The sequence below is a fragment of the Schistocerca gregaria genome, chromosome 1 (assembly GCF_023897955.1).
Source record: "Schistocerca gregaria isolate iqSchGreg1 chromosome 1, iqSchGreg1.2, whole genome shotgun sequence".
Lineage (NCBI taxonomy): Eukaryota > Metazoa > Arthropoda > Insecta > Orthoptera > Acrididae > Schistocerca > Schistocerca gregaria.
Genome location: NC_064920.1, coordinates 369,599,249 through 369,624,723, shown reverse-complemented (window position 1 = coordinate 369,624,723; position 25,475 = coordinate 369,599,249). Strand labels below are relative to the sequence as shown.

Genomic DNA, 25,475 nt, shown 5'->3' with positions numbered 1-25,475 from the left:
TGATTACTCGCGCGCAGACAATCTTACTGAGTCCCGTAAGAGTTCGGGCAATACGTGTGCATCGGCAAAGAAGGAGGTCAATGGCCAGTTAGCCTTAACTACATGGAGATGGTATCTGTTCTTTCAAACATGACCGCTCGATACAGTTTAAAACGAGCCTCGTCCGACCGGGCGACATGTTTCCAGTCATCGGCAGTCTAATGTCGGTGTTGACGGGCCCAGGTGAGGCGTTAAGTTTTGTGTCGTGTAGTCATCAAGGGTGCACGACTGCAGTAATTTGCTGAAGGGAACACTTCTATCATGTTGAACATCTCTCTTCAGTCGTTGTTGATCCTGTTCTTGCAGGATCTTTTCCCGGCCGCAGCGATGTCGGAGATTTGATGTTTTACCGGGCTCCACATCATCATTGGAATACACAAACCCCCTCGCCCACACGGATAGTGTTTCTTTAAGTTGATGTTTCCTCGGGGGGGGGGGGGGGGGGGGGGGGGCAGTATTGCCAGCCCCGAAAGCCCCCCCCCCTTAAAAAAAAAGATGGAGCTTAAAAATTTCTGAAGATATAAGGAAATTTTCGGAAGCTATTTCGTGAATATACCCCTGGTGTCTCTGCCAAGAGTTCCTGGCCCTGGCGAATGTTCGCCAATTTCATTTTCGTAATGTGTCGCTGGAGTCAGCCCATAAAAATAGCACTCATCACCTCTTTTATGTTTCGCCCAGTGTCGGAGAAACGTTGGTTTGTTTTACGTTACAAATAAAATTATTTTTAAGACAGAATTTTACGTGCCGCTTCCATAAAGCAGTCGAAAATCAGTCTTACGCGGTATTCGTTTTAGCGATATGCGGTAACAGGAACAGTAAAGCACGCAGCCCTGGCCTGCACTGAGTGCTACCGCCAAGCGACAGCTCGTCTACTTGTTATTCTTCGTGTTTTACTGTCCCTGTTAATTTTTCACCGCTGTATCGAATGGACTCGGTAAAATTCCGCTTTGAAAATATTTTGTTTGTAACTGGAAACAGCCGGCCGCTGTGACCGAACGGTGCTAGGCGCTTCAGTCCGGAACCGCGCTGCTGCTGCGGTCGCAGGTTCGAATCCTGCCTCGGGCATGGATGTGTGTGATGTCCTTAGGTTAGTTAGATTTAAGTAGTTCTAAGTTCTAGGGGACTGATGACCTCAGATTTTGAGCCATTAACTGGAAACAAACCCTCGCTTTCTCTCGACAATGGGCGGCTTACGGAAGACATGAAGAGCAGTATTTTGTATTTTATTTTATTTGGCTGACTTCAGCTATACATTGCAAAAACTGAACTGCTAATGTCTTCCAAACCTACAGAGAAAATGCGCTGACGACCCTTAGGAGATAGACCATATGCAGGGTGAGGAAAAATTCGCTCACTCGCACTAAGCAGACGGATTCCTCACATACTAGCAATACAAAAATGTCTCTCACTAAATTCCATCCTGCACATATTTCGGACAGTAAATGGACGATAAAAATTGGAACACTGGCAACACTGTAATCACATGTAGAGTAACTACCTCTGTCAGAATATAGCAGTAGTGTTGGGCAGTTGGCGCAGGGGATATCGTTTTGGGTTAGCATGAAGGAGATCGATGGTTCGATTGTCGGTCGAGACTTACTAGTTTTTATTTTCTAAAAGCAGCTGCGTGGTACGGTATCCGGCGTCTTAATCGTCATACAGCGATTACAGTGGGTCTTCTACAAAACATTTGCAGTTACATACTACGAACACAGAAATGTTTTCAATGGTCATCTCTTAAAGAAAGCTTTTGCATGTAGTGCATGCGAATTGTTTCGCACCACTGGAAACATTTCTTGTACATCCTCCTTTCAATGGTCCCATCGTTTAATAACAACTATTATTGTTGCCACATTCAGTTCCATTATATTTCGGTAGGGACTTACGTCACCAGTGGGGCTAGCAACGTGCTTTGCAAGCAAATTAGATGGGACAATTGGGGGAGGGTACACAGAAACCAAGTTTGGAATCTAGAAGATGCAGCGAAACGTTAGCATCCTCTACGTGCAGAAGGGTTCTTTAAAAGCTGACTAGTGAAAACAACTGTAGTTCAATTTCTTTGTTCGTAGTACACAACTGCAAATGTTTTGTAGAAGACCCACTGTAATCGCTGTAAGGCGATTAAGACGCCAGATACCGTACTACGCAGACTAGTTTTAACAAATAAAAACAAGTAAGCCTCGACATCCTGCATGCTAACCCAAAACACTATCCAACGCACCAACTGCTCAGCATTCTTTATCTGCTGATACAGGTACTTACCGTACATGTGATTACAGTGTTACCAGATTGCCAGTCTTTAACGTCCATTTACTGCAGGAAATATGCGCAGGTTGAAAGTTTGTGACAAACGTTTTTGTATTGCGAATATGAGAGGAATCGCGCTGCGAAGTCAAGAGTGCGCCAGTTTTTCTTCGCCTTCTATATACAGGAGCATTCTTATTTAAGTTTTTTAAAAAGGCGAAGCGACGTAGACGACGCTGAGACAAGTAATTAAACGTAAGAGAAACGTCAGGAAATACCTCAAAAACGAATGGAAAATGTTGAACGTATGACGGCATCAGATGATGTAATTCTTGATCGGCGTTAGTCGTTACAAGTCGGCCGATTTCGGGACGGGAGTGTTTCATGTCGGCAGCTGCCATCAACAGTAGTGCGAGAGTATGAAGTAGCTCCTACCAAGTGATTGTAGTTAGTAAATACCACCCAGATTTTTTCTGGGTATTCTCCCAAAACTTGTATGAGACCAAGTCAATAAATAAAGGTAATTTTATCTGCCTTGTATGTTGACAGGAGATGACAGAACTGATACAACAATGACAAGACGTAACCTCAGTGTTGTTTTTGCGCGTTGACTCTCATTCGGAGAATGGCTGTGATCATATAGTCCGATTAGCATCTGACGCAAAATGCTCAAAGCTGCGACGTTGTAGCGACAAATGCTGTCTGCAGGCAGTTTGCACGGTGCTCTGCATTCTGTGGACATAGAAAGTAGCTTCATAATAAATAAAAGACAATTTTTTTTATTTCTTTTATCTTTACCGGTAGTTTGTTATACAATCTGCTTCCTTGTATGTTTGTTTGTTTGTGCGCCAAAGCCTTGTTAACTCTTTTTATATGAATGTCATTGCACTTTCTTGTGTTGTAAGTATGTAGATCCGAGTTGGATTGGAAATTGTAAGAAGAAATATTAACAATTTCCAATCTAACTCGGATCTACATACTTACAACACAAGAAAGTGCAATGACATTCATATAAAAAGAGTTAACAAGGCTTTGGCGCACAAACAAACAAACATACAAGGAAGCAGATTGTATAACAAACTACCGGTAAAGATAAAAGAAATAAAAAATTGTCTTCATTTAAAGAAGCAGTACTCAAATTTTTAATGACCAACTGCTATTATAGTGTAAAAGAATACCTGGAATAGCTTCATACTAAACAATTATATTTATGTACTCTATGTCAATAGTAATTTTTATCTGACTGTTGCTATGATCTAAATAAATAATATGTACAAAAGTGCTTTAATTATATGTTATATCTAAATATCAACTGTGTATTCTATGTAAAAAGTCTTTCTCATACATCAATGTAAAAAATCAAAGTTGTACGTGCTATTTCAATGTGGTCTGATGTTATGTAGTCTACTATGCACATCTGTATTTTGTATAGTATTGTTCGCCCTATATATATAGACGAAATCCATGCAATGTACTTTGTCTCTGGATGAATAAACTACTACTACTACTATAAGTCTGTGGCTCCTACATAAATCCCATCAAAACAAGCTAAAATACGATTAGTGATTTAATTGGGATAGTCCTAAATAAAACGCTAAATGGTTAATAAATGACAAACACTAAGCAATTATTATTTGAGAAAAGGCTTAGTCATCTGATGACTCATTTCCTTTCTCTCAGATTCAATACACAAGGTCTGTTTAGTGCTCTGATTTAACCCATTCTGACTTTCGTGAAATACGACAGTCGTAGTAACTGCAGTAGGCGACAAATAAAGGACACCAAAACGTGAAGGTCCAATGAATAAGAAGCACTGCGTGGTATAGTGATGGCTAATTTTTAATACAGCATACAGATTAACTGTCGATGATTTGCTTTGCTAGTATATACATGGACCCTTTATGCGTGGTGAGCGAATAAATTTGAATTGAATGTGAAAATACTAAATTATTTATGGGCGATCGTAATAAATCAATTTTTTTTATTTGTCAACAGGCTAGTGTATACATGGTCTCTTTCAGCATGGTGACCGAATAAATTTGTATTGAATGTGAAAATACTAAATTATTTATGGGTGATCGTAAGAAATCATTTTTTTTATTTATCAACAGGCACGGAGCGATTCACTTGCAAGTGTGTATTCTGGTGCTGGAGAGGGTCGATACGGAACTGTGGCAGTGCGAGGTGAAGTGGAGTTTGGCCTGCAATATAATTATAAAGCTGGAGCACTTGAAATACTTGTAAAGCAGTGCCGTGATTTAGCACCTGTTGACACCAAAAGGAACCGTTCCGATCCGTAAGTCCATCTTTGTGAAGTTTCATTCTATCCATGATGTTTGTAACTGTAGCATAACATTCATATGCAAGAAATACTCACGCATAGTAGACTTACAAAGATGCCATCTGTCGTAGAATAAAACAGCATCATGTATATATTCAGGATGATTTTATCATTATGCTCTATGGTAGGCTATATCTATTCATAAAGGTGCAATGCTTCTGCAAGATAATATATGTTATAAATTGAAAAATGAAAAATAAGAAACTCAGTTGACTTCTTCATATTAATGTTTTTCTTGTGAAATGATATTCTACTCATTACTGAAGTTGTTGGATGTGTGATGAACTAGATCACCAAAAGGTGAACTTCACAAAATGATTTAAAATGGCGGAAATAGTAGTCAATAATTTAGTGTAGAATGTTAAGATTTAAACATCACCTTTTGTTGAATGGATAGTAGCCTATTGTCTTTCTCATAGAATTTCCTAAAGCAGCTTATATTTCATTAGGTGCTCACTGTGTCAAATAGCACGGGAACGTTTCATTTTCTTAATTACAATAACATAGTTGCAAGACTAAAGTAAAGTATGCTAAATAGCATATTTCAAGGAATTATGGGCTTCCAAGGCTGTAAAGCAGCCTTTATCGAATCTTTCTGTGCATCTGTTACAGAGGGATTGTAGTGAATTGTCATGTATTGCAATGGAATGAATGAAGTTCATATGGGGAAGGGGAAAGAAGGTTATAGAACAATACATAAAGAAATAGCGACTGGCCAATGAGTGAATGAATACAAATAGTTAGAAATTTCTGAGGTTCAAGAGATTTGAAAATGGAAATTCATTCCTCAAAGATAGGTTTTGGTTGAGATTTCATGCAGTGAAATCCAAATAGTTAGGGGGATGAACGTATGTGACCCTAGATCTGAACGCATTTGGGAGGACGACGGTTCAATCCCGTCTCCGGCCATCCTGATTTAGGTTTTCCGTGATTTCCCTAAATCGTTACAGGCAAATGCCGGGATGGTTCCTTTGAAAGGGCACGGCCGATTTCCTTCCCAATTCTTCCCTAACCCGAGCTTGCGCTCCGTCTCTAATGACCTCGTTGTCGACAGGACGTTAAACACTAACCACCACCACCACCACCCAGATCTGAAGGGTGCTTTTTTGTATGATAACTGTATATTCTAATGGAAATTTGGCAGTGAGTAGGCCAATGACAGATGCGAACAAAGATCACAAAATAATTTTTGATGTCAATCTGTTTTATACACACATCAAAAAAAGTTTTGCATCATCCCGGTTCCCAGAACTTCTGAAGATAGACATTGACTGTGGATATTGTATCACAGACACAGTCCCTGTGACTGTTCAGAGATATCACTAAACCCACCCAAAGATGTAAACAACCATGCACGAGCAGCACCTATTAGACAGAGAGGGTCTGACAGCCAATCAGTTCCAGTCATTCCACCAGGAAAGAGGTACACTGCTCATGTTCTCTGAAGCCCAACTATGCCTAGACGGTCAGTAACACAGTTTGATCATGTCTGCATTGTTACTTTGTGCCAGGAAGGGCTCTCGACGAGGGAAGTGTTCAGGTGTCATGAAGTGAATCAAAGCAATGATGTTCAGATGTGGAGGAGATACAGGGAGACAGGGACTGTCTGTGACATGCCGCGCTCAGGCTTCCCAAGGGCTACTACTGCAGTGGATGACTGCTACCTTCGGATTATAGCTCGGAGGAATCCTGACAGCAATGTCACCATGTTGAATAATGCATTTCATGCACCCACAGTACTTCGTGTTATGACTCAAACTGTGTGCAATAGGCTGCATGGTGTTGCGCAACTTCATTCCTGACGTCCATGATGAGGTTCATGTTTGCAACCACGGCACCATGCAGCATGGTACAGATGGGCCAAACAACATGCTGAATGGACCGCTCAGGATTGGCATCATTCTCTTCACCAATGAGCTACAATCATCAGAGACGTGTTTGGAGGCAACCCAGTCAGACTGAACACCTTAGACACACTGTCCAGTGAGTGCAGCAAGATGGAGGTTCCCTGCTGTTTTGGGTTGGCATTATGTGGGGCTGCTGCTGGTGGTCATGGAAGGGGCCGTAACAGCTGTACAATACGTGAATGCCATCCTCCAACTGATAGTGCAACCATGTCGGCAGCATACTGGTGAGGCATTCATCTTTACAGATGACAATTCACGCCCCCATCATGCACATCTTGTGAATGAATTCCTTCAGGATAACGACATTGCTCGACTAGAGTGGTCAGCATATTCTCCAGACATGAACCCTATTGAACATTCCTGGGATTGATTGTAAAGGGCTGTTTATGGGCGACGTGACCCACCAACCGCTCTGAGGGATCTACGCCGAACTGTCGTTGAAGAGTGGGACAATCTGGACCAACAGTGCCCTGGTGAACTTATGGATAATATGCCTTGATGAATACATGCATACATCAGTGCAAGAGCACATTCTACTGGTATTAAAGGTACTGGTGTGTACAGCAGTCTGGACCACCACATCTGAAGGTCTTGCTGTGTGGCGGTACAACATGCAATGTGTGGTTTTCATGAACAATAAAAAGGGCAGAAATGATGTTTATGTTGATCTCTATTCCAATTTTCTTTACAGGAACCAAAATGATGCAAAACTTTTCCTAATGTGTGTAGTTGGGTGTGTGTATGACAGGGATATGAGAGAGCATGGGAAAGGGCGTGGCATAGTACTGTAATTTCCAGAATCAGTGATGGGAACTGAGTAAGTGCTTCAATTTTGCATTTGGAGGTTATTAAAGATATGCTCCAAAGAGGCATTTTAGTAATTAATGGCAGAAATGTTTGCATTTTGTAATGTTTAAGCTCATTTATGATTTGCTTGTGAACTATCTCACTCCTAAGAAAACTTCCAGTGAGATCTTGGCAGCAGTGAAGTGCAGGTCATCTGGCATAACATTGGTACTACCAACAGTCTTGTCATTAGTGACATTTGTGGGTGGTATTAATGAGTATTATTTTTAACAGCAAATGATTACTATAAAATTCCTTGGGTCACTCAGACGGGGCAGCTTCTGTAAGCTACTGCTGAGGATGTATCAAAAATCTCAGAAGCTTTGATAACTTTTTTCACAAGAGAATGAATTATAATGCATCACTCATTAGAAAGATGTTCATCTTACTTTGTCATTGTTTCAGCTAACTATGGAACAACCATTGTATGTTTATGCAAGTATTTAGCCGTGCCATATGCTCCTGCCACCTTGCCTCTAGCATCCCACAACACCACTTCTCTTTCCATGTGCACAACTGACAGCTGGATCTAAATTTGCATGCCCCTTCTGTGTGACATAATTTACTGTAATTTATTTTCTTTGATTTAATGAGCCCGGAGGTATTTTAATCCAGAGAAATTGACTGCTATAGAAGTCCAACATTTGCATATGTAACTTCTTATTATCTATTTAAAAAATTAAACACTTTGATCTTTTTGCTACTTATGTAAGTTTTATGGAAGTAAGTCTGGTTGATCTGTGGGTGTCCTACAGGTACTTTTACTTTTCTCTTTATATAACTCCTTCATGAGCTTGTCATATTTCTAATCTAGAATTCCTATAAAAATACTAGCTTCATTCTACAATTACCTGACCACTGTGACTGATGTCTTGCTCTGCTTGTATTCTCTTTGACCTGGTATTCTGGGTAACTTTCCTATTTAATCCTTAAACAGTCACTATTTGTCAAACCACCCATCTTGGTAGCTGAGCATATTAACATGCAACTTTTGGGATTTGGAGGCAGCAAGCTTGGCCCAGATCAACTCTGCCTCAGCTGGTGAGACAGTCGACATGGATGTGGTTTTTAGGCTTTTCCCACACCTAATTATGTAAATACTGGGCTGGTACACATGTCCCAAATCAGATATATAACATGCAGACATTTAGAAAATATTCTCACGTCTGAACATGATATTTATGCTAGACACAGACTAATGAGATACATAGATTTCTTCCTGGGGAGTGGGCAGGGGAGGGTTTGTCATGAAAGGCATATGCCCACCTACTGTCACTAACAATGCCATAACCAATATAATGATGCTGACCACTTACATGAGAAAAGGCAAGGTAGAAGAAGCACTATTTCCTAAATCGGTCTTCTGTCTTTGTGGATGAAGGAACATGTGGTTCCAAAATTTGCTTATGCAATTTTGATTTGCACCATTGTCTGTTACTTTGTAGAATTTATAATTCTGTTCTCTTGGAAGCCCTTCACTGATTTTATAAGTTTAAAATGAAATGCCCTTTGGTTTTCTGATAAATACAGTAAGGAACTTGATGGGGAATTGACATTCTATCTCTGTGTAAAATGATTTTTTTGTTTTGGCTTTATGTAAGAGCAGGTGTTGCTCCTGTCAATAAGAGCAAAGACCTAAGAGTGCTAACATTATTTACATTTGAAAACTGTTTTTGATTTTCAGATATGTTAAGGTGTATTTGCTGCCAGACAAATCTAAGAGCGGAAAACGAAAGACGAAAGTAAAGAAACATACTCTTAATCCTGTATTTGATGAAACCTTAAAAGTAAGTTATGTTTTTTTCACCCTCTTATTTTACATAGTTGTATGTGGTTCCTATCATGTCAATCAACTAAATCATTAATTGACATGTTGACATATTTGTGGAAAGTAATTTGGGTATAGATTCAAACTCTAGACTAGCCTGCCATTCCACAAAAGTACAAATACTTCCAACCAGATTAATTTATCTTTGTTAAAACTAATGCATCCGTCGTTGTGAATCCATCCAGTTTAGACATAAGTGAAATGAAACAAAATCATCTGACATAGAGTTAATGAGTAGATATAGCTATGAATCAACTATTGCAAAACTGTAACTAGAATTAAGAAATGTACCAAGTTTTTAGCCACAGAAACAGCAGTAAATGGTACAAGGCTTTAATATCAATCTGAATGTAGCTTTCATTTTTTTCCTGCCTCAGGAAAATGATGGATTGAAAGGATATTGAAATTTTGACTAATACAGTTCATTGGGAGAGGGAGACAAGACTATGAATTTACAGCTACTTTTAATATGTCAAAATAGCAAGTGCCAGAAAGCAATATCTCAGTTTAAGATTTCTTGTCTTAATGCACACATTATTTTCAGTTCCACATAACCTTGCATGGTTTGGAAACAAGAACCCTGTGGCTTACCGTGTGGCATTCAGACATGTTCGGGAGAAATGACTTCCTTGGAGAAGTTATGATGTCTTTGGAGAATAAGGTGTTTGATGATCCTACTCCACAGTGGTATCCTTTGCAAGAAAGGGTGAGTGACAATTGACATTTTAAATTTATGTAGTGTGTTCATTATGTTAAAATCATGTTCTGCAGGACAGTCTACCAGCCACACACAGCATGTGGTTCCTTTCCTTTTTTCAACTGATCACCGTTTGTAAACAATCGGGTGACAGAATTTGTGGTGTGGTATGGTTTTCAACATTTTTAGATAAATGAAATGTAGCTGTTTTTGTGGTTGTGTGTCTCAGTTGCAAAATTTCAGTGTACAAAAAGTCACTTATTTCTTCTTTCACATCTGGTAATGATTTGTTAATTTGAAAAAAATTCTTACCATAATTTTTCAAGTAAGCATAACTAAATTATACATTACAGAGCAATAGTTTGTCAGGCAGCCACATGATGATATTCTGAAATGAAATCAGAAGAAGATTGTTTTATTTTTTTTTCTTTATCTTTCTTCTCACTTCTGTATTCACCTTTTGTTAAGGTCATGTGAACTTATTTACCCACTGGTATTTGAGACTGAGCTTGCATTAACTTCCAGCATTGTTTACTGTGGGTGATCAACTGAATTTGTATGAGCCAAATTCTCAAAGGATGGTTGACTGTCCCTATTTCTGTCAGTAAACAGCTGCTGGCATATGGCAAGGGTTCTGCTGGAAACCAGCTTCACTCTGATGCCCTGATACATTTGATGTGGAGGATGTTGATCTGTTGCTACATCATGCAGACAAAACATTTCTGGTAGACCTTTACATGGAAATAGATGATATTGTTACATAATATGTAATTTAATTATTCTAGTTCAAGGAGTGCAGATATCGCCCTGGGTTTTCTATTTTTTTTTTTTTTTTTACATTTAAAATGCAAATGTTTTAATGCACTCTCACTCAGTGATAACAGAAGTTCGTTAAAGTACATTTATTTAAGGTTTTATTATTGCTGTGAATCAGCTAGAAAGCTTTTCAAAAAGCAGAAACCACACAAAAAACTATGCAGTGTCTCCGTACTGTTCCTCTCTTCCAAATCCCTTCTACATTTTATGAGGGGCACTCAATAAGTAATGAAACAAATTTTTTTCCATGGTCAATTTCAGTTGAAAAAAATGCAGAATTTGTTTGGAAAATTGTGGAATATGCGTGCTTTGGCCACTATAGATTCATGAAGCTCTAATAGGTGGCAGCACTATATGTAGCCTTCAAAATAGAGTGAAGTTGGATTCCAGCAGAACCATTGCCTATATATCAAAAGAAAACAGGAACAGTCCATAAACATCTAAGAATTTGGCTAATGCAGAGGTGTGTTCCAAGCAGACTGCTTTCACTGAGTTCCTTTGGCACAGATATTTATAGGCACATGCAGAATGTCTGCAGAGACCTGGCAGTGAACGAAAACATGGTGAGACATTGGGCAAGGCATTTGTCATCATCACAACAAGGTCACACACACCTGTCTGATCTACAGCTTCCCGACTAGCCACACAAAGCATGTGGTTCCTTTCGTTTGAAGTGATCAACGGATCACAATCCAACACCTTGCTGCTTAACTGGACATCTTTGTTGGTAGAGCTGACTTACTTGTCCACCAGATGGGGTATCAAAGGTGGGTGCCCGTTAGGTTGCCTACCATCTAACAGAAAACCATTACTGGTAAAGAACAACAAAAGATCATCAGTGCAGAACTGCTGGTGCTTTATGAGGCTGAGCATGACAATTTTTTATTTAGCACATTGTCACAGGTGATGAAACACGGGCTCATCACTTCAAACTGGAAACAAAAAAGCAATCCATGGAGTGGCCACACCACCTCTCCTCCGAAGAAAAAGTTTAAAGCTGCACCCTCCGCTGGTAAAGTCATGGCGACATTCTGTTTGATATTCTTCCTCACAGCGCAACAATCAACTTGGAAGTGTATTGTGCTACCCTCAGGAAATTTAAGAAATGACATAAGCGTGTCTGTCACCACCAAAATGCAAACAAACTTCTGCACCTCCATGACAGTGCAAGGCCTCACACATGTCTGCACAACTGAGAGGAGCTCACAAAACTTTATTGGACTGTTCTTCCTCATACACTTTACAGCCCGGATGTTGCACCTTTCGACTTCCATCTATTTGGTCCAATGGAGGATGCACCCTGCGGGAAGCAGTATGTGGATGATGGGGAGGTTATTGATGCAGCAAGATGACAAGCAGTACAGTGAGTGCTACTATGCTGGCATAGAGGCACTCCCAGTAAGGTGGCATAAGGCTGTCACATTGAACAGAGGTTATGTTGACAAATACGGTTTCCTAGCCAAAATAGTGGGGAATAATATGGTGTATGGGAATCCTGAATAAAACCAACCTGCTTTCAGAATAAAAACGTGTTGCTTTACTTATTGGACACCCCTATTACATTTTTAGGTATTCTTTTCCTCTGATTCTTTAGTGTAGAGAAACACACAATATATTTTCAATGACTCAGTCTTTGCAAATTTGACTGAATATTCACATCGCTGATTAATGCAACTGGATCCAATAGTTATAGTTATGACTTATGCTCCACTGTCATTGTTAACCCATCACTGATACACTAGCTCATATTAACCAATAGCGAGCCTTTCCGGTTGAATTATTGGTGACCCATATTCCCAATATGCACATTTTCAGCTCATTAGGCTATGTGCTTCATTTTCACAACCATTTCAGCCCAAAGCGAGTGCTGAGAAATATCTATATTATTGTCGTGTTCCCAATAATTAGGATAAAAATAACTGAATTAATTGTGAGTGGAATTAAAGAAGAGAGATTATTGCTTGTGTGAAACATTTGTCATTAGAAAACATGCGGCATTGTAATCAAAGGCATACATGTGTGAGCCCAGAAAGGTGACTAGCTAGTAACATCATTCACTAGCCCATCAACCCACATGGTTTTGGCAGATTTTCAACTGCTTGCATCTTGTCCAAAAATATCTGTCCATCTTTCCTTTGACTATGCCTTTGTAGTTTGCCACATATTTTACTACTTTCTCACCGTGCACTCCCCCAGTCCCCTCCTTTCCTTGCATTCCCCTCAATTTACACAATTGTTATATTGCTATGTCCTAAAGTTTTGTGTCGTGCATCCATTTGCTGTTTCTTTGTTTCTTCTGTCGTGGATTCTTTTTTTCTCTTCACTTTTTCGTATTGTGTTTTACATGAACTACTTTACAGTAGTTGCACTAATGAGGTATACTGTCACCATAACAGCAGAATTTGAGGAAAAAAGTATAAAGATTGCCATTATCAGAAATTCCACTGTATTCTTCAAAATGTGACATGAAAGAGGAGATTGTATACTCACTATATATGATGAAAATTTGCAAATCTTTGAGCATGATAGTGAACTTTACAAAATTTACTTCTTCATTGGAAGGAACTATTATGTCGGAATAATGAGTTATCCATAATCATTTTTCCATATCTGAAAGTCAGCTCTCTGTTATTTCAGTAATTGAACTTAGAGACAGGATTATTATTTATTCTTTTTAAATGAGTTATTCATTTTTAAATGATTCTATGGAGCTCATTTTGATGTTCATGGAATTGGGAGAGTGTATACCACATTACTAATAATTCATTTTGAAGGTAACCTGTACTTGATTTTTGTTTTTAATAACAAGATAAGATTTTTAATAGACCAAATGAATGAAATTTTTAATTGTGATTAACTCTCATTATCTTTCAGTGTTGTTTCACAGAGGAGGTCACTAGTTTATGTCTTTAGTCTACTTTGGACAAGCATACTTCACTTAAATTGTATGATTTATTTCAGTCTACTAGATACTAAGTTGATTTTCATATATATGTTGTGTATTTATGTATTTTTTGGTACAGAATCAGGAAGGATAGTTATTTAACTTCTGCTCTTGTTGTTTTTTTTTAATATTGCTTTTCTTTTGTAAACAGACAGAACCATTTGATGACCTCCTCAGCTACAAGGGTGACATAATAATTGGTCTCAAGTTTGTCCCTCCCGATGTTACTGTTCAAAAGAAAGGCAAGAGATCACGAGGGTCTCTACAGGTGCTGGTAAAAGAAGCAAAGAATCTTACTGCTGTCAAAGCTAATGGAACATCTGATCCATTCTGTAAAAGGTATGTTCATTTTGTTTCATTGAGTCTGAATCATTGAAAGCAACTCCATACACTATACTATGTGGTTAAAAGTCTGGGCACTCCAGTGGACATATTCTGTATGATGACTGGTGCTATGTCCAAGTATACATAAGTGCAGGGATGCTTTGTTGATAACATAAGCATTTTTGTGACAGATTGAATTGATGGAAAGAATTGAGTTTGCTAGAATGGAACATTATTGTAGGGGACCATGAATTAACTCATTCCAACACAAAGATTTCACTTTGTTTACATGTTGGTGCCATTATTTTGAGATGGAAATTCTAGGAAATCTAAGTACTAAAATATTGTGCTTTTTGGTGGCTCCATTGTTAAATTCCCTTGGTAATCAAGTGTCCTCAAATTTTTTGAGTATGAGCTTACAGCGGGAATTGAACAATTTTACAGCAACTCGGTAAGCCTATCTAAAGGCCCCTTCACTGTGAAAGCAACATATGATCCAAGAAACTCAATGGGACCAGCTGGCATTATGGAGTGGCATTGGCGCGCGTGTGTGTGTGTGTGTGTGTGTGTGTGTGTGTGTGTGTGTGTGTGTGTGTGATGTTTTACTCTATCTCGTCAAGGGATAACTCCAAAACATAGCAAGCTTTCTTTTTTTCTTTCTTTTCTGTGCCTGTCAACTCAACACTTCAGCTTTTTGGTGGGTGGTCCCCATTAACCATAAAGTATATACAGAAAAATTACTCAGTCAGAATCTTCTGTGATCTCGCCATACCTTTGTGTAGATCATAAAATTCCATGAGGGGAAATTGAAATTGTATGGCATTAAAGACATCACTCTTTCAGGGGTGAAGCTATATTTTAACAATAGACAACAGAGGACCAGGTTAAAAAATTATACCACAGGTATATGTTATGTGGTTAGTAACATGTTGAACTGTGCAACTGACAGCCATGTAGTCATGTAGGCACTGTATAATAATGTATCAGGATATTGGACCTCAGCAATTTTAATTTTGCTGAACTGTAATGTTTGTTTTAAGTATATTGTGACTTTGAATAAAATTATTTTGGCTATTTAGCTGCCTCATTTTGAAACACTAAAACGAACTACAACACTACCATTTCAGCTCTCTTTGTAGCAGTCCTCTTCAGAGCAAATAAATAATTGAACCAGCTTGTAGATGATCACTGCAAAGAGATGTGAAATATTGGTATTATAGTTGTTTTTAATGTTTCAGAATTTAATGAACTAATCCCCAAAAAGATATTATTTAAAAATTGACTTTGGCCATGAATCAAATGTTGACTTTGCCAGTGTGTTGCAAAATGAATACAGTAGTGTATAAAAATATAAACATGCTAGGTGACAATGCTCAGTGCCAAAGATTTGGGATTATACCTTCTCTGTATTGACATGATGATGCTGATCCTATCCACAAAGCATGGATGAAAAATTGTCTGGACAGACCTGTTCATGTAATTTATAAAAACCTTATCAGATATTTCTTGGATTAACCAGACCAGCATGTGGGTCCTGTGACTGAGGAACTTATCAAAAAACTTAACAATATACCTTCATTACAATCCATGAAAAATACAATCAAATTCCAACTTTGGTGTATCAGAACTTAATGGAAAGCCTTCCCTGAAGACAGAGATCTGTAATAGTAGCAAAAGAAGGTCATAGATGTGACTTTGTAGGTTGTCCTGGCGTAATAAGTTTTGAAAGTCTCTTCGGGTTTTCTGCCGGATCCTAAAATCAACTTGATTTGATATTTCGGCGATCCAACTGGTCACCATTTTCAGGAGAATGCTGCTTCTGCTGGTGAGTCCCAATGAGAATGCAGCATTCTCCTGAAGATGGCGACCAGTTGGATTGTCAAAATATCAAATAGAGTTGATTTTAGGATCCAGCAGCAAACCCGAAGAGAGTTTCAAGGTCATACATGTTAAGTTACATGGATAGCGTGTAGTAATGATCAACTATAGATATCATAAAGCTTTAATTATATCATATCTTTAACTGTTAATTACTAACCTAGTATTCCTATTACAATTCTTACAAAGTTTTTCTTATCAATTTAATGTTCATTTCCTTTTTGGTTCATGTATAGTACGTCAGTATACATTTCTCACAATTCTTACATATATATATTTCCTACTAACCCTGTAACTTATTACTAAGTCTGTAACAATACTTAAGATATAGTAGAATCTACTGAGATTTGCAACCATACCAGTCTGCAGTATGCTCAAATATTTTTGGAAAGCACTCTCTCCTCTCTCATCTTCTAGTGAGAGAATATGTTTCTTACAGTACCATTGACACGCCATACTGTAATAACAGTTGGTGGTCTAAGATTTTGTTTCTTTGGACTGACACACACTCCTTCAGTCATACAGACTTGTGAAGATGAACTTTGTGTATGGATGGGGAAATCTCATGCCAGATACTGTTTCTTTTTTCACATTTCTCCATCAAGCTGTACTTTCCATGCCAGTTAAACTAAGGGAAATAACTCTAACAAAACTGCTGTACTTTCTGAAAGCCCTTTTGTAAATGATGCCTCCTTAAAGTTTCTCCCTAATGTGCCTGTTCATCTGTATCAATATAGCATTTTTCAAACACTATTAATTTTTATGTTATTTTCTTTTATGATAGTTATATTCTGCTCTGTGAGGATCTAACAACTTCTTGAGCACGCCTCTTCTAGACAGTGGCACACACTTTTTGAAATGATGCTTTATTGATTCCCTTTTTTGTCTTTAAATCTAATATTTACTTTGACCTACATGGACGTTTATCATCATGTTGTTTGGTATGTAGATGTCATAATTGTCTTTTTTATATTAACACGTGTCATTGTTATGCGTCTCAGAAATTTGGGTACTGAACTTATTTTTAAAAGCTTTATGTTATGTGCGTTGCACACTGAAAAAGATAATAGATGAGTATAAAGTACAGTTGTTGTTGGTAGTAGAACCCTGAATACAGTATGTGTGCATTTCTACATTGAAGTATACTCACAATGTCTCTCATATCTTTTTAGTACATGTAGTATATGTAATTTATTTTTATTTCCTTAGTTACTTGCTTCCCGACAAAGGACGCAGCTCTAAGCAAAAGACGCCTGTACTTCGACGGACTTGTAATCCTGTGTGGAATTACACATTCACTTATGAAGATGTCAGCTTACAAGAACTCTCAGAAAGAAGTCTGGAGCTGACAGTTTGGGACCATGACAGACTAGCAAGTAATGAATTTCTTGGAGGTCTGCGATTTAACCTTGGGACAGGTGTGTTAAAAATTTTGAATAATACAGAACAAATTATAAAGATGGTGTTCTTAAGTTCTAGTTTGTCTTTAATTCCAATTACAGTTTGCCTCATCAAAGTTCTTTTCTCTGCATCTGTGGTCACGTATGTCTATGACTGACATTCAATTAGTACCAAAGCAGCTGCATTAGTAGGAAAACCACTGAATGTTGGCAACCGTGGGTACAAAATTAGTCTCCTGTTTAAAAGAAATAAAAGCATATATAATTTCTTTCATTCCTTTCGAAACATCGGTCCCTCTCAAAATGTGAACCACCCAAAGCAATGACATTGTTGTCCCTAGGTGTGAAATGAGATAAAATTCACTGAAATAATTTTGATGCAATGTTGTGAAAATCCACTGAAATGTGTTTAAGTGCTATGAGTAGTGTTGATTTTATACTTGGTTGCCTTCTGAAGTGTCAGTTGAAACACTAAAAGCTAGCATAAATGACCTCATTGGCAGATAATGGTGTTCAAGTGGTATGTTCAGGCATTCGTGACAAGATTAATTGTTACTGAACTTGTTTGAGATGGTATCCAAGACAGTGAACTCAAGCTGATAAAGACATTTTGATTCGACTTAGACAGTAGTTAGTAATGGAAGGAAATGCCTGTGTTATAACCAATGATAAAATATAGATAGCATACAAATTTCAAAATGGTACACGTAAACTTCCTGATTCACCAAAAAATTCAAATTTTTGGTTCTGCCTGTGAAGAAAGGTAAAAACACTCTGAAACTCTTGAGCCCAAATGTTTGTGACTCTTTAGGACAGCATCTTATGATTAGTGAATTTTACTCTAGCTTGCTACAACATAAAGTAAAAAAGTAATAAAATCCACATTACACTTGTGACCCAACATCATCTAGTTGTCATCTAATCAGCCCTTTCAAAGCATTTTTACATGGCACCTTTGCTCAAATACAGCAACTCAGCAGGGGCTCAGACACCAGAGCAATGAGATGAATGCTGAAAAGTTGGCAGAGATAACATTGAAAAGTAGTGTAAATTTCATTGCAGTTAAGTAAAATAATAATAATAACACCTAATGATGGTAACATATATGAATCCTTGGATACGTGGTTGAAAACCCTTTGTAGGCAGACCCATCTGCTACCAGGTAAGGGAAATTGTGCCTAAGGATGGCTTCTGTCTTTCTTTTGTGAGGAGAGTAAAAGTATATGGGCCAAACCTGGCTATAAGGTACAAGGGTGTGCTGAGAAGTAGTGTGTCTCAATGTTTTATGTGAAATTTCTTGAAACTTTTTAAATAAAACAAATGTTACAAACTTTTTACATCTTTATTCTTCATGTCTACATATTTATTTCTCAACATAATCACCCTGGAAATGAACACATTTCTCTCACTGAGAGACCAGTTTGATGATACCATCACTGTGTAACTTTTGACGTCATTGATGGAGCTACAACCTCATCCTTGCTTGCACCCCTTCATCACTATCAAAGTAAGGTCCTCAAAGGTGTTCTTTGAGTTTTGGAAACAGATGAAAATAGTATGGGGCCAAACCAGAACTGTATGGTGGACAATCAATGTCAGTGAACCCATGGCATCAGATTGTTGCAGATGTCAAAGTTCTTCTATGTGATCTGGCACTGTCACTATACACAATATCATTCTGTGGATTTGAGTTGGAGACACTTTTCTGCATTTAGAAACTTGATTACAGCATCCTGTTTCTCATGCAACAACATAGTTATGAAGGAACCACCAGGTGGGAGCTCTCTGGTGACAGAGAGCAGAGAGTGGCAACTTGTGTCAAGAAGCAGGATAGTTGGCCAAGTAATATACAAGACATGTAATACCTCAACCAATATTGAGAACAGGCATTGCTTCTCAGCATATCCTTGTAGATGAAAACGTCTGTGGATTTAGAATTTAGGATTAAAAATCCTATCTTGTTGCTGTATGTTGTTGTTTGTAACAAGATCCTTAACATGTCTGCTATAATTTGTATATTTAAAGAGCTTGTTTTTGTAGCTCAAGAATGAGTGCTGAAGATAGTGCATATCATTTTTATGCCTGTTCTGCTTGCTCTCTTCCTCTTTGTTGATCAAGTAGCATGAGCAAGATTCAGATGCAAAACTGCAGCTTCTTCTCTTGGTCAATTTAGTACATTTTTTCTTTAGTTACAGTCATGAATATAAACTTTGACCTGTTAGATTAAAGCATGTTTTGAAAGAACTTGAAAAACTCTCTCTACTTGTGTCAGGTTTAAAAATGTGATATCAGTAGACTGCAAATCTTTCTGCCACATATGACACTATTGTATGGAAGTCAAACATGAACAGTTGAACATTCTGAGAACAGGGAACTTTGGGAGCAATTGAAACATGACACTTTTGACAGTCTTTAAAAATTGAGTGGACAGATAAATGATAAAATGAAGACATTTTGAAAGAAAATCTGAGAAGAAATCTTTGGAAGACCATTATCAGTTGAAAGGACAGAATCCAGGAATAATTAACTTTACACTGGAGGGAAAAGTAGTCATTGAGAGGAAGACTGAAATATGCAAAACAAATTTTGGAGGGCTTATGATGTGGTACAAAAGCTTTTAATAGATTTATATTAAAAAAGAAAGAAAATAGATAAATATTTAATATACAATCATTACCAACATGTTGACATTATACCATGAACCAGCTTATTTATCCCTTTATCAATGATGGTGCCACCTGGCACTTCAACCAGTTGTTGACAGCATTTTTGAGCTCATCGTCAGTTGTGAAGTGTTGAGTAACCAGCTAGTTTCATAGTTCACAAATTGCACCCACGACTTGGTCCTTGTCACAATTCTTTCAGAAATTTATTCTATTCTTCATGGTAACACCGAAGGAATGCCAAGTCTGAACTAGTTCTTTGTTTTTTGAACATCAGTTATACGTTTTTCTACCCACCTGTAACAAAAGAAGGTTATCCATGAAATCTTAGATACAGCTTCAGAAAGTTTGAAAATTGTGTACTGACGTTCCACATACACAATTTTGCCACCGTGTTGCATAAGGCCTCAGTCGCATCAGAATGACTTCTTCTACCACTTTCATCATGCACATCTAAGCAAAGAGATTCAATTATATCTACTATTCCCTCATGATACACTTTCACTCCTACCCTATTCCGCATACATTCAACACAAACACCAATGAATCTTGTGGTACGGGCTCTTCTACTTGCAGAAGGTGAACATACATCACGACTGGTGAGAGGCTCGGTAACACCACCCATTTCAATTGCTTGTAGGTTACACACTCATAAAGGCAACAGAGAGCTGATTGACACCTACTTCTCCAACCAGAATTATGCGCTGCAACCATTTGTTTATTATTAATAGCAAATCGGAGTAATCAAGTGGTAATAGGAAAATGATAGAATACACTGAATTAAACAAACAAAATCATTTGGATATGTCTGCAAGAGGATGCACTCTCACATGAGAAGGAACAATGAATATCTGGTACAAAAATAAATTATAGTGAGAGTATGAAGTAGTCATTGTATGAGTTGTAATAGCAGACAGCAGCGTAACTAACAACAGGGACAAAATTGTTCAAGCATTCAAATTTCTTTAAATGGAGAATGATGAATTAGAAATGTTGATATTTGATAATGAAAATAATTACTTTCTGGCAATAATTGCCAGATGAGGTGGACAAAACCACCTGTGGTAAGAAGAAGGGGAGGTTCCTAGAGATCATTTCATTTCAATAAAAGTGAGTAAAGTAGGAGACAAACGAGTAGATATTGTACTTGCAAAATTACACAGAAGTTTCAGTAAGTTTGGAAACTATTTTTGCATGAGAAACAAGTGGTACACTGTACCGTAACAAATATGGAACTATATAGGATGAAATTTCCTGTATTGTTTTTGTTGTGGCTGGCAACACTCTTTCTGGTACACAAAACCTGCCGTTGTGCATTTTTAATTATTCTTTGGTAGCTTGAAAAAGGATTCATATTTTCCCCATAAATTATTTACATTCCACATGGACTTTCAAGTACCAAACTAATATGATGAAAATTTTCTTAAACTCTGTTCCTTATTTTACACTGGTGTGCAAAATTTATGGGTGAAGATAACTTCCCCATGATGTGCCACTGCCAAGTCACTTAGCTCAATGAAACTTGGTGAGTATAGGAACAGATCCTACAGAACAGAAGGTAACTGAAAGAAATATGCAATGAGACAAACAGGAATGACACTTTTATTCAAAAACAATAATTACATTGAAGTGACTGCGATTTTTTATTATCCCCATGACATTAAAAAAGCGTGTGTGACTACTACTGATGATAAAGTGACCATATTCAACAATGTTCCGGGGTGCATTACTGATTCCCATGTTTCGTCATATGAGGGTATTGTCAAACATGATCGTTGTGGTGGTCAAGTTGATATGGTGTAGGGAGGCATAATGTCTCATGCGTGTAATGACCTCCAAATCTTTGAACACAGCATACTCATCAATCAACATTATTGTGATACTATACTCCTTCCCCATGTGCTTCTTTTCACGGCCTCATCCAGCCCTGGCTTCATTTTTATGAATGAAAATGTGCACCCACATCAAACTGTACAGATGATGGAGCTCTTGGAATGAGAGGCCATTTGGTGCTTGGACTGGGATGCCCATTCCCCCAACATAAATTCCATGGGCATGTGTGGATTGCATTGCGGAGGCTTGTTGCAACACATCCATGTGTAGTAATGACCATCCAGCATTTGTAAACTACGCTGATGTAGGAATGGAATGGCCTGCCACAAGACTTGCTTACCATTCTTGTGGGCAGCATGGGAGCATGTTACAGAGCATGCATTGCTGTCCATGGTCATCACACACTTTATTAAGAATCATGTCCCATGTTTTGTAACATTAGGGGACCTTCATAAATGGTGGTGACTTCGGTGTAATTATTGTCTTTGAATAAAAGTATTATTTCTGTTCATCTGATTGTGTACTGCAATTATTATCGAAATATACTGTAGCAATTCTTTCCATTTATGATCCAAGTTTCATCATCCTATGTTACTTCACAGTTAAAGAAACATCATGTGAAAGTTACTTTTACTTTTGCACATCAGTGCATTTTGAGGTAGTCTGGAATTTATTAAACCTACTGTGTATTTACAGAATATCTGAACAGTGCTATAATTATTATACTTCACAATAAAGGAGACTGGCAAGAAACAAAAATGTTACATACCTTTCAGCATTTCCTGTGTAATGCACAGGAGGTTCATTAAAATTACCACCAAGCGTACATGAAAAAAATGGAGATTTTAAGGCGCCAAAAGGAACATGCTGGCTGCTGAAGTTCATGTAACATGATGGGCCATCTTCAGATCATAAGCAAAATTATATAACAAAATTGAGTATTTATTATCACTTTGTTTGGGATTCATAAAAGAACTATGAAAGCTCTTGGCTCAGTTTCAACATGATTTGTATTGGCAGCCCTTGGTAAACAAGACATTGATTCAGACTATCTTAGTACAATGAAAATAATGTGTCATTCACCCAAATGTTAAAAATTTATGGTGCACCTTCTTGATGCTTTTATCTATAATTATTGTTTTGGGAAGTCCTTCAGTGGCCTATCTTCACCCAAATGTTAAAAATGAAGTAGTAATTTGTTTGTAACTTTCACAAACTTTGGATGAATTCTATTGACAATAAAATACACATGAAAAGTATTTTATAATCGTACGAAACTTCTGCTTGACTTCATGATGATAATTCACAATTCAGAATTAAATGAGGGGCCAGGCAAGGAAATTTTGTATCATCTAAACTATTCTCATCAGAGCTGGAGGGTGTTAGCAGTTTCCTGAACCGGATAAACAAAGAATAAATACATACTTACGGATATATCATTTGATTTTTGGATGATGTTGTTCCATTTGTTTCTGCTGCAGATGAACTTAAAGTACGAATGGAAGAATTTTATATATCAAATTTGAAGGGAGAACAGGAAATCAGTTAAAACAAGACTAAAATGATGCATCAGGAAAATTAAGTTTCCAATGTGTTTGAAAAGAAAGGTTTGCCATTGGTGTGTATCTCCAGTTGAACATAAGGTTTTGAGACATCAACTCTCCATGCACAAAACATTCAGTATTGAGAGTTGTTCATCAATTGTGTTGGGAATTAGTAACACAGGGCAGGAAACAAACAAATGTAGTCATGCAAAGGGATGATAGATGGGCCACACCATGGTCTCTGCTGGATTCCTAGAGATGATAAAATAATGAAAGTATGAAATAATGGTACAAGATGTTAGAAAACATGTAGGATCAAAATGGATGTGTTTTACTGAGGGCTGTAATGTGTCATTCAATACCATATGGTGCACCTTCTTGATGCTTTCATCTATAATTATTGTTTTAGGAAGTCCTTCAGTGCCCCACCTTCACCCAAATGGTAAAAAATAAGTAGTCGTTTGTTTGTAACTATCACAAACTTTGGGTGAATTCTGTTGACAATAAAATATACAACACAAAGTATCTTTTAATGGTATGGTATTCCAGTTTATTCATCTGAAGAGACCACATCATTACAACTTTTAAAAATCATATAGATGAAACTACTCCCCATATCAAGTTGACACTTGAGTTATAGTCTGTCAAATATGTACCAAAATATGGAAAACAAAATTTTGTTGATATAAATGTCACATCAGTATTGTGCTGAGAACTTTCTTTACTTTGCTCTTATAAATGCTGTTTTAACAATTTTCCAGAAGTGGTTTCAAAGTTAGTTTAACATACATGCAAAGAAATTTTCTCATAAATGCTACAAACAATGCAGAAAAGAATTACAAGTGTGATATTGCATCCACTGGCTCACTGTCAGATCAATGCCTCAGTCTGCATAATTATTTTACATTTTAAACAGTGTAGGAAAAGACAGATTGCTACTTACCATAAAGAAGACACATCAAGTTGCAGACAGGTACAACTAAAAGACACTCACATATAGCTTTCGGCCACAGCCTTCACCAGCAAAACACACACACACACACACACACACACACACACACACACACACACACACACACCATCACTTGGATGCAGGTACCAGTTTGGAGGTGATAGGGATGGGGAAGGGATAGTAGTGTACAGATGGGGAGAAGGACAAATGCTGTCTGGTGGAGTGTACAGCCAACAGTTGCAGTGTTGGGAGTTTGTGGGGCAGAGAGATGGGGGAAAAGGTGCAAAAAAGGAGAGGTGTGGGGAAAGATGAGTGGATGTATTGGCAGAGCGCTGCAAATAAACAGGGTGGGACATGAGAATGGGAAGGAGATGATAGTACAGAGGGATTGGAAACTGTTGAGTGGAGGATGTGGAGACAGTATGTTGCCATAGGTTGAGACTGGAATAATTATGGGAGCAGAGAATGTGTTGCAAGGATAACTCCCACCTGCGCAGTTCAGAAAAGCTGGTGGTGGAGGGAAAGATGCAAATGGCTTGGGTAGTGAAGCTGCCTTTGAAATCAAGTGCGTTACGTTCAGCTGCATGCTGTGCCACAGGGTGGTTTACTTTGCTCTTGGCTAAGTTTGGCAGTAGCCATTTATCCTGGTCGACAGTTTATTGGTAGTCATACAAGTATAAAAACCTGTGCAGTGATTGCAACAGAGCTGGTAAATCGCATGGCCCCTGATGGTGTAGGATAAACTTGTGACAGGACTGGAAAAGGAAGTGCTGTGTGGCTGGATTGGGCAAGTTTTGCACCTGGGTCTTTAACAGGAATATGATCCGTGTGCAAGGGGTTGGGACTGAGAGTAGAATAGGGATGGACAAGGATGTTGAGGAGGTTGGGTGGGTGACAGAACACTCATTTCAGGGCATGATGATAGATAATCAAAGCCCTGGTGAAGGATGTGGTTCAGTTCTTCCAGTCTAGGATGGTACTGGATGATGAAGCAGTGGTGGTGGTGGTGGTGGTGGTAGTGGAATGATTAGGGGTGTGAGGGGAAATTGCATGGGAGACCTGTTTGCGGACTAGGTCTGGGGAATAGTGCCTGTTTGTGAAGGCCTTGGTGAGACCCTCAGCACACTGAGCAGATATGCCGACCCCGGGGAGCCAGGCTATGTGGGTGGAATTTTTTGCTGTGAAAGCGACGACAGCTGTCAAAATGCAGGTGCTGTTG

The 25,475-nt window shown here is 38.1% G+C and overlaps 1 protein-coding gene across 1 annotated transcript in view; it reads left to right on the top strand.

The window, feature by feature from the left end:
• LOC126346953 (uncharacterized) overlaps window positions 1-25,475 on the top strand; it is a 1,435,518-nt gene that overhangs the window by 1,402,675 nt on the left and 7,368 nt on the right. Inside the window, exons 11-15 of the mRNA XM_050002230.1 lie at window positions 4,395-4,579; window positions 9,062-9,164; window positions 9,750-9,911; window positions 13,814-14,001; window positions 17,074-17,282. Of these exons, the coding sequence (XP_049858187.1) occupies window positions 4,395-4,579; window positions 9,062-9,164; window positions 9,750-9,911; window positions 13,814-14,001; window positions 17,074-17,282 (847 nt within the window). The remainder of the gene's footprint in view (window positions 1-4,394; window positions 4,580-9,061; window positions 9,165-9,749; window positions 9,912-13,813; window positions 14,002-17,073; window positions 17,283-25,475) is intronic.